The 9,920-nt window shown below is 29.7% G+C and overlaps 1 protein-coding gene and 1 long non-coding RNA gene across 2 annotated transcripts in view; one reads left to right on the forward strand and one right to left on the reverse strand.

The window, feature by feature from the left end:
• Positions 1–3,614, forward strand: part of LOC102599066 (cationic amino acid transporter 4, vacuolar-like) — a 31,840-nt gene extending 28,226 nt beyond the window's left edge. Inside the window, exons 13-15 of the mRNA XM_006350391.2 lie at positions 2,350–2,462; positions 3,020–3,095; positions 3,181–3,614. Of these exons, the coding sequence (XP_006350453.1) occupies positions 2,350–2,462; positions 3,020–3,095; positions 3,181–3,331 (340 nt within the window). The 3' untranslated portion in view covers positions 3,332–3,614. The remainder of the gene's footprint in view (positions 1–2,349; positions 2,463–3,019; positions 3,096–3,180) is intronic.
• Positions 1,298–9,920, reverse strand: part of LOC107061229 (uncharacterized) — a 17,610-nt gene continuing 8,987 nt past the window's right edge. Inside the window, exon 4 of the long non-coding RNA XR_001473864.1 lies at positions 1,298–1,730. This is a non-coding gene — a long non-coding RNA (uncharacterized lncRNA). The remainder of the gene's footprint in view (positions 1,731–9,920) is intronic.

The following is a 9,920-nucleotide window of genomic DNA, read 5'->3' on the forward strand; positions in this document are numbered from 1 at the left end:
TAGAAAGCTAGTCTCTTAATTCTAGGAGATTTGAGTTTCAAGGGATGATTTCTGTGTTAGGATTCTTAGAGAAGGATCGAGTCACAGGACGATGAATAGGAAAATCTAAATCAATTGACTTTGACTTTCCCTTGCCTTTGTTCGAATTCCTAGATTGACCTATTTTTGTATATAACTTCAGCTCATTGAAGGGAGACTGAAACCTTAGAGTTCAATGTAAGAGAGAACTCCGATCTCTTGCTTTTTACTAAAATATGACTTACCGATTTATTCATCAAAAGCCCCTTTAAATAGGAGTCTTATTACATCAATAGGAAGTCTAATTCTTATGAAAGTAGGAGACCTAAATCCTATTCCAAACTAATAACTAATAACTTAACCTAATCCTTATAAAACTATGAAATATAAACCCTATTTTAGAATAATAAATAAAGCTACTAAAATACTTAATTTAAGGACTTCCAACACATCCACAACATTACCCCCTCTTACGTTGAAAGAGCTTGTCCTCATGCTCGAATTTCGGGGCTATCATCCAGAAAATCTGGATCAGTATCAACTTATCCAATTCCGGCCCTAGCTTGAAGTTAACATTGATAAATTTCAACTCTATCAGAATAGTTAGTCACAATTATAGCATAATCCCTTAACTCTTCTCTCTGCCATTTCTGCACGAGTTAATCGCTTGACCAAAGGGCTCTGGTTGCTGGTCTTGGTATTAAATGAATCGACTGAACTCGTAGCAGATTTTGCCAAGTTTACTGTGCTGCCGAGACTTGTTTTGGACTGCTGCCCTTTTTGCAGTAGTTGTTTTTGCTCTAAAGCCCTGGCTACACTCATAGCCGTTGATAAGTCAGGTGGTTTGAGCAATTGCACGTCCAATTTGATTGAATCATCTAACCCTGCCATAAATATTCCCACGTGCAAGTGTTCTGGAATAAGCTCATCAGCCCTAGCCAACTTTTCTTGAAACTGACGTTGATAAATTTCAACTCTACCAATTTGTCGAAGCGTGACCAATTCACCTACCGGGTTGCTGCTTTCAGGAGGTCCAAATCGCTGGAAACATTGTTTTTGGAAGTCTTCCCAACTCATTGGCCCCTTCGCTCATTTAAGCTGATAATACCATAATTGTGCTTCTCCCAACAGGTGAAATCCAGCCACTCCAACCTTTTCTGCATCTGCTGCATGTTGATTTTCAAAAAAATTGCTCACAACGATATGCCCAAATCAGTGGGTCGTTGGTGCCATCATAAGTGGGAAAATCCATTTTTGCATACCTTGGTATTATCGAATTGGAATTACCACTAGTTTGATGATTATGATCAGTTGGTTGAATAGGCAGTGTATTGCCTCTAAGAGCCGGATTTGTTGATTTACCAATTGTCTGGGCATTACTTGATTCTGCCCCATGGACTACTGGTTTTGTAGAGCCAATTCCCAGGCTAGAAAATTGTTCTTGAATAACTTGGACAATTCTTTCACCGAGACGTTCCATAGCTGCAAGTTTAGAGTCCATTAGTGTTTCTGTAATCACACGTTCTTCTTGAAACCTAGAATTGATCTCATTGCGAAATTTGGAACTGATCTCATCGCCCATTGTGTTAGGCTCTGATACCAAATTGTTATGATTCTTAGAGGGAAGGATCGATTCACAGGGCGATATATAAATCAGCTCGTTAAAGGGAGGCTGAAACCTTAGAGTTCATTAAAAGAGAGAACTCCGATCTCTTGCTTTTTACTAAAATATAACTTACCGATTTAATCAAAAGTCCCTTTAAATAGGAGTCTTATTACATCAATAGGAAGTCTAATTCTTATGAAAGTAGGAGACCTAAATCCTATTCCAAACTAATAACTATAACTTAACCTAATCCTTATAAAACTATGAAATATAAACCCTATTCTAGAATAATAAATAAAGCTACTAAAAACATAAGTAAATACTTAATTAAACACATCCACAACATTCTGCCTGATTTTATTTTCTAGAATACTTCACAACCTAGCAAATCTGATAAATCCATGTAGATCCAACAAATCCAATTTTATCACAGTTGATCATAATCGGCTATTCACAAATCAACAGAAGGTTATAAGATGCTTTAATCATATATAATAAGACATGATCGTAGATTATAGGGTGTTAGAATACTATTACCTATATAGGTGAACAAAGCTGTACTTAAGCTTAAGAGTTGATTTCTGATGGCTGCATAATATTTTCCTTAGAGTTTATTCATCTTGCCGGATTAAGTGTTTTTGTTACATAACGTTCTCTCTTTTACAGCTCTTCAGTTTTTGCCCACATCTGGTATCTTTAACCCTATAAATTGCTCACTGTGTCAGCATTCTGTGCTTTATATTGAGTGGAATCGGTGGTATGCTTGTAATCTGCTGTTTGACTATGCTCAATTTTATCGATCAAGCTGGCACTAAAGAGAGTTTCACGAAATCAGGAGGTATTGCTAAAGTTCTGTAATATTTGCAGTCATTATTAATGTCACTCACCGTATGAACATGCATAACTCCTTTACTTGGAAATATCTGTAGTCTACTGGAGAAACAGGCTTCAGTTATACTAGATAAAATATGTTTTTATGATATGGAACTTAATTGTGTTAAATAATACTCGCTCCGTCCCATTTTATGTGGCACCCTTTGACTTGGCACGGTGTTTAAGAAAAAAAAGACTTTTGAAACTTGTGGTCCAAACAACCCAGTATAGTGCTTGTTAAGAAAAAAATACAAAGTATGATTGTTTGCAGTGCATCCTGCTGGAAAGAAGTTTTTAACTTGGTTCTATTTCTAAAATATCTCACACTTTTAAATGTATTTCAAGCTCCCCTTGCTTCATATCAAATAAGCATTATGAGTAGAGAGAGCATACTAAAGAATTTGGACATGAATTCTCTTATTATTTTGCTCTCTACTCCACTGATTAGCTAATTGACTGGTTTTTGTCCTAAAAGTGCATCACAATGTCATTGAAGTATTTCCAATCTGTTGTCTTTTTCAGGTTTCATGTGTCCATTTGTGCCTTTCCTACCTGTAGCCAGTGTTCTTATAAATACATACTTGTTATTAAATATTGGGTAAGTCCTCATATTCCTTTTCTTATCTTAAGAACTAGTGAACTTGTCAAATATGCATGCGAATTACTAAAAATGCTAACTGCAGAGCTCAAACGTGGATACGTGTTTTGATATGGCTTGGTGTGGGAGTTATCATATACATATTTTATGGCAGAGGACATAGCTTATTGTTTGATGATGTTAGAAGGCCTATTACACATACTAATGATGATCATGCAGATGCAACATTATCTTAGGCTAACCTCATGTATCAATTCTGTACAATATCAACTCAAACCAGGCATGAACCTTGGTTGTAGAACACCAAAAAGTACTATATACTTGTGAATTATTATTGTAAGATAGAAAAATTGCAGAAGACATGATGCTGATAGCCATATAATGTGGTGTATATAATCATTCAAATTGCCTCTAGTTAATTGAGGCCTGCTGATAGCATTATCTTGTATTTTTCTGATAAAGATGGAGTTGGTTCATAAGTTTAGGGTGAATAAAGTTGGGTGTCTAATATTTATTCTATATAGACTATAATGCTAATGATAAAAGTTAATTAGTACTTGGTTAGCATGCTCTTTTCTTAAGTAGATCTAAAAGGACTCGTAAAGAAAATGATAATACATTTGTTCATATATTTCAATAAAATATAATAAGAACATTTTTAGTTTTTTATTGCATTGTAACTTCTATTAATGCTTGTAAATAACTATATCCATAAATATTTAAAAGAAATAAAGTTTACCCTTGGATTAAGCCTAATGACAACGCAGGAGAAGTTTTAGGACAAAGTTAGTTATTATTTGTTTTAAATTTTTATATTTTTTTTATAAAAAATAATCAGTTTTTTTAAAACAATTTTTTATAGTTATTTTAATTATTTACAGTTTCTTATCGTTATTTTAATTATTTACATTTTGTTTCTAAAATTTAAATTTTGACAATTTTTAAATGACAATGATGGTTATCTATTTAATCTAATTTTTAAATGTGTTTTAAATCTGTGAAAAAAGATTTTCTCAAAAAACCGTATCTCAACTCTTAGGAAAAAGCAGCAAAATATTAGGATAATATTAAAAAGAAAAAAATATATTTAAAGTTTCATATTTCGTAAAGCTTAACTATGCTATTGAATCAGTAGTCTATATAATAATTAAATTAAACATAAAGTATATATTTAGATTAATTTAATTTAAATTAAGAATTAAGAATATATTTATATTAGTATTTTTATTTTTTTTATAAAAAAAAAAGAGGAAAAAAATAAACTAAATTATTACTACCTTAGTGCACGTCTCTTCCCCCATTTCCCCACCTACTCACAAACACATATAAATATATTGTATTTATAGAAAATTATTATACCGTGTATATAAATAAAAATATACATTTCTACTACTTAATTATAAGTGTGGATAACCACACAGGTGGCGGTCAACATGCCTACTTCACTTGTGTGGTTCCACACTTCTACTGTCTTTTTTCTCTGTTTTAATTTATGTCTTATTTTTTAAAAAATTATATATTTAAAATTGTGTAAAAAATACTATAAATCATGATAATTGACAATTTAAAATATTTTTGAAAAACATATAAAAAATTTCAATTTCTTATAATTTTTTTTGGATTAATTTATAAAATTAATCTATTTGTGTCATCTACTACTTAATTATAAGTGTGGATAACCACACAGGTGGCGGTCACCTGTGTGGTTCCACATTTCTACTGTTTTAATTATTTCCTCCGTTTTAATTTGTTTGTCTTATTTTTTTAAAAAATTATATATTTAAAATTGTGTAAAAAATACTATAAATCATGATAATTGACAACTTAAAATATTTTTGAAAAACATATAAAAATTCAATTTCTTATAATTTTTTTTGATTAATTCATAAAATTAATCTATTTGTATCACATAAAATGGGACAAAAGAAGTAACATGTATTATTTAATTTGGAAACTACATAGAAAGTATTGTAAATCTTAATAATTAACAACATTTGATTGACTCTTGAAATTCTATTTGTGCTACATACATTGGGATAAGAGAAGTAACATATATTATTAAAAATTTACGTAAAAAGTGCTATAAATTACAATAATCAAAAGAAGTAACATGTAATATTTAATTTGGAAACTACGTAGAAAGTAATTGTAATACTCAATAATTAACAACATTTGATTGACTCTTGAAATTCAATCTGTGCTACATACATTGGGACAAGAGAAGTCATACATATTATTTAAAAATTACATAAAAATACTATAAATTACAATAATTAACAACTTAAAATATTTAAAAATCATATTAAAATTTAATTGACTATCTAAATTCTGTTTATGTCACATAAAGTGAGACAAAAAAATAACAGATATTGGGCCCGTGCTAGCACGGGCACCGGTGCCTAGTATACATATATTAGTGGGGAAAAGGCAGTGCTCAATATTTATTCACAAAGTTATTTTTTAAAATAGTGTTGACTAAATAATTTTAATTTTTTTAAAAATCTAAAATGCTTGAATTACAAATATGGTGTTTGGACAAGTTAGCTTTGTTGGTCTGATTGAGGATGAATTGGTTCCAAGTTGATTTGTCTATTTTACTTCTCCTTTGTGTTTGCTCAGTTTCATCTTCACATCCTAATTGGTAAACTGTCTTCCCAAAGTTAGATTTGCTAATTGAGAATTGTAGACCTTTGCACATTCATGGATATTCCTTCTAAATAAGGCAGGCAGCTAATAACATACCATAACCTTCTTGTCCCTCCATTTTGAAATTTTTATTGCAATGTAATTTCATTTCCTTGTATTGGAAAATTCATTCTTTTTTGGCGATTACGTTCAGTTCCTATTTATATGTTTTTCTTACTGAAAATAAATATTACTTAAGTTCTTGTCCTTTCACAAAACTAATGCATAAATGATACTTTCATTATTCCTAATTGTTTGTCCAATTTTTCTTTTTTAGTTGTTCATTTTGACAAATCAAGAAAGGACAATTTTTTTTTACCTATTATATCCTCAATTAATTAATTTTGAAAAAGGTAAAACTTGTGTGAAAATCTAAAATTTTTAATTCACCAATTTCATAATTAATATGAATAAAATGGTAAACTCACTATGTCAATCATTGTTTTCTTAAAAGGTGTGTTGTGTGTGTGTCAATTCAAAAGTGGACAAGTAATTAGGGACAAATGGAATAAAGTATTATTTTTCCTATTTTACTCATGAGAGTTATTAGTCTTGAAAGTATGTATTTGACCAACATAGAAAAAACTAAGTAATTAATTCATGTTTATTGGTCAAATTAATTAATCAAAAATAAATTAATTCATGTTTATTGATTGAAAATCTGACTTTAAGTGAACACTAAATAATTATAAACTTACTTAATTTTTTAATAGAGTAAAGTCTAAAATAGTGATAACTAAATAGAAATGAAGGGAGTATTAAATGACATTATTGGAATACATACACAAGGCTAACATAAATAATAGGAAAAATTACAGAAATCCCACATTTTAGTTTACTTATTACCATTATCCCTATAAGTTTTACAAATTTTCAAAATTCCTCATTTTTGCGCATCAGATTAGTGTATCTCGCGCATCAGATTAATGTATCAGCGCTTATAGTATTGTATCCCGCGCATCAGATTAGTGTATCATGTATAAAATGTAATGTATCTTATTTAACAATTAGTGTATCTTGCGCATCAGATTAATGTATCAACGCTTATATTATTGTATCCGTTTGAGTGATTTCTACAATTATAAATTTTTAAGGGATAAATTATAATTTTACCTTAAAAGTATGTGATTTCTGTCATTTACCCATAATAATATCTGCTTAGAAATATATGACTATGATTTATTATTATAAAAAAAAAACTAGACGGAAAGTTAATTGTGAGTATATAGATAAATGTCAAATCCAAAAGGTTGTAGAGAGTATAAATTTAAAGTTTAAACCATTACATCATAGAAACTAACAATTTAACAACCATATGCATGTGTCACATTCATATTCTTGTGTTTTTACTTGGTTTGTCCAGACACAACCAAAAGAGGTTAGTCATAACATGGCTTTAGCCTTTAAAAATGATAATTATGGTGAAGATTACGAAGAATATAGTAGACACTTCCTCCGTCTAACAATATTCGTCCACTATTAACTTTGCACACTTCTTAAAAATTATAAATACAAGGATAATTCTACTATATTACCTTTTGAATATAATAAATACAATGTCTTAAAAAATATAATAGGAAAATGACTATAACTAATGATAAGGGTAAATTAGGAATTTAATATAAAATTATTCATAAATTTCATAAAGTAAACCAAAATTGTTAGACATTTTAAAATAGTATAATGGACAACAGGAAGAAAATAGAGCAACTTTCACATATAGCAAATAAAAAAACCATATTTGTATGCTATAGCAAAGTTTGCATAATTGCGCTCCATAGTAAACATATATATATGTATAATTCACTATACATATACAATTGAAAGCTATGCCTATTTCGCTATACATATATACAAAAAGAAGCAATTGTATAATTCGTTGGCCCCTTTTCAGATTTATATAATTTTGCTGGCAGGCCATTTGTATAAATTGTTGTTAGCCTCTCGTTTGTATAAATCGTTGACAAAAATATTTGTATATAAAAAATCGCTCTCTCTTTCGCTTTATACAAACATAAATTATACACTATATTTGTATAATCTGTGTTTGTATAAAACGAGAAAGAGAGAAAGGCAAAAGAGAATTGGGCAGGGGAATTATTTTTATTGTATAATTATAAGTGTATAAGACGAATATATATGTATTTGCATGTGTATATACAATTTTCTTTCGCTTTATACAAACATAAATTATACATTATACAAACATAAATTTTACATTATATTGTATAATCTGTGTTTGTATAAAACGAGAAAGAGAGAAAGGCAAAAGAGAATTGGGCAGGGGAATTATTTTTATTGTATAATTATAAGTGTATAAGACGAATATATATGTATTTGCATGTGTATATACAATTTTCTCTCGCTTTATACAAACAGAAACACAATTTATATAATTCTGTTGTATAAAAGCGAGAGAGGCAAGCACAGAGGGAGCGAGCGAGAAAGGGAGAGTGGCGAGCGAGAATTTGGAGGGAGAGAGGCGATTGGCAAACGTTTGCTACGGGGCGCAATTAAATCAATCAATAGCTACTTCATTTATTTTAGATTATAAGTTTGTCATTCTGTACAATTATCCCAAGAAAATATAATACTACAAGGATTTGAGATCATAAAGGAGGTGGAATATAATAGTTAAAAGTTGGTAAGGAGATGAAGAGATTACATTTAGTGGATATCACATAAATAAAATATTCATAACAATGAACTTACTTTTTAATAAGTGTCATAATTCATTCCTTTTGAAGCATATGGATTGTGGGGCATTTAGAAAAGAGTAACTTTCGCGTATAACAAACATAAAAATCATATTGATATGTTAGTGCTATAGTTTGCATAATTGTGCTTCATAGTAAATTTTATATTTGCTATGGAGCTTTTGATTTGTATAATTCGCTAGATACATCCAATTTTATACAAATTGTTCAGTTTTGTATAAATTCATTTATACATTGTAATTTGTATAATAAGATCTGTATTTGTATAATTATAAGTGTATATGACGAAAATATATGTATTTGTATTTGTATATACACTTTTCTCTCGCTTTATATTAACACATTTTATACATTTGTATACCGAATGGGTAATTGTATACCGAAAATGGCTGATTGTATACCGAACCAAATGAAAAAAATATGGGATGTTTGCTGCGAATTACAAATAAAATAAACTATGGCTATATCATTTAATTTGAATTAATAGTTTGCTATTTCATACAATTTTCCCTTTAGAAGAGCGGAAAAATTGTATGAAATAACAAACGGAAAATTCACGCCACATATATATTTAAGGGACAATATTACAGGTTTTAAATCTACTTTTAAAATATTCTTGCTTATAACAGTTTAATTACAGGTTATAACAGATCACCTTTTATTTATAAATTAATTTAATTTTACTTTATTAAATAATTAGTCTTTTATAATTTTATATTTATTATTAAATAATATAAATAAAGAATCTACCATAATTATCTCTAACACATTTTTAGGGATTTTACCTTGATTCTTGTTCCTTTTTTAACGTTACATGTCAAACCCACACTCCTCCTGTTACCACACTTGTTCTAGTCAGCACCCCACCACCCCATGTTCAAAAAATACCAATTCCTCTTTCACCTCTTCAATCATCTTCCATATAAACCGTTTCTACACCTCTTAAATCAGAAAAATTTCATTCTACAATCAAAAGAAACGGCAGATTTCACCTCTTCAATAATCTTCCATAGAAACTGTTTCTCCCTGTATATGTTGACAAGTCTCAATTCGACCCACTCGAAGTCAAGCATCTGGAGAATGTGCCTCAACAAGAGCCAAGTTCAAAGTATGTATTTCTATCTTTTAGTGATTTCATCAGAAAAATTAATTCACTTTATCTCACAAAATTATTTTTCTTTCAATTTTATTTCAGCTATATGGGTTCCATTAATATAGATGCAAGGTACCATCGTCAAAGGTACACCACAATCATATGGTAGTACGAAAAAACCAAGAACGATATGGCCAATTAGTGAGAGTGAAGTAACTGGAACTGTTGCTAGCAAATTTGGTGGATCCCGCATAGCAAAAGAACATGCTCCGGATACCAACAATTATCCTACACCAAGACCACAGAAATCAAATTTGAGATAGTTGATTG

This window comes from Solanum tuberosum, unplaced genomic scaffold (genome assembly GCF_000226075.1).
Source record: "Solanum tuberosum cultivar DM 1-3 516 R44 unplaced genomic scaffold, SolTub_3.0 scf00122, whole genome shotgun sequence".
Classification (NCBI taxonomy): Eukaryota; Viridiplantae; Streptophyta; class Magnoliopsida; order Solanales; family Solanaceae; genus Solanum; species Solanum tuberosum.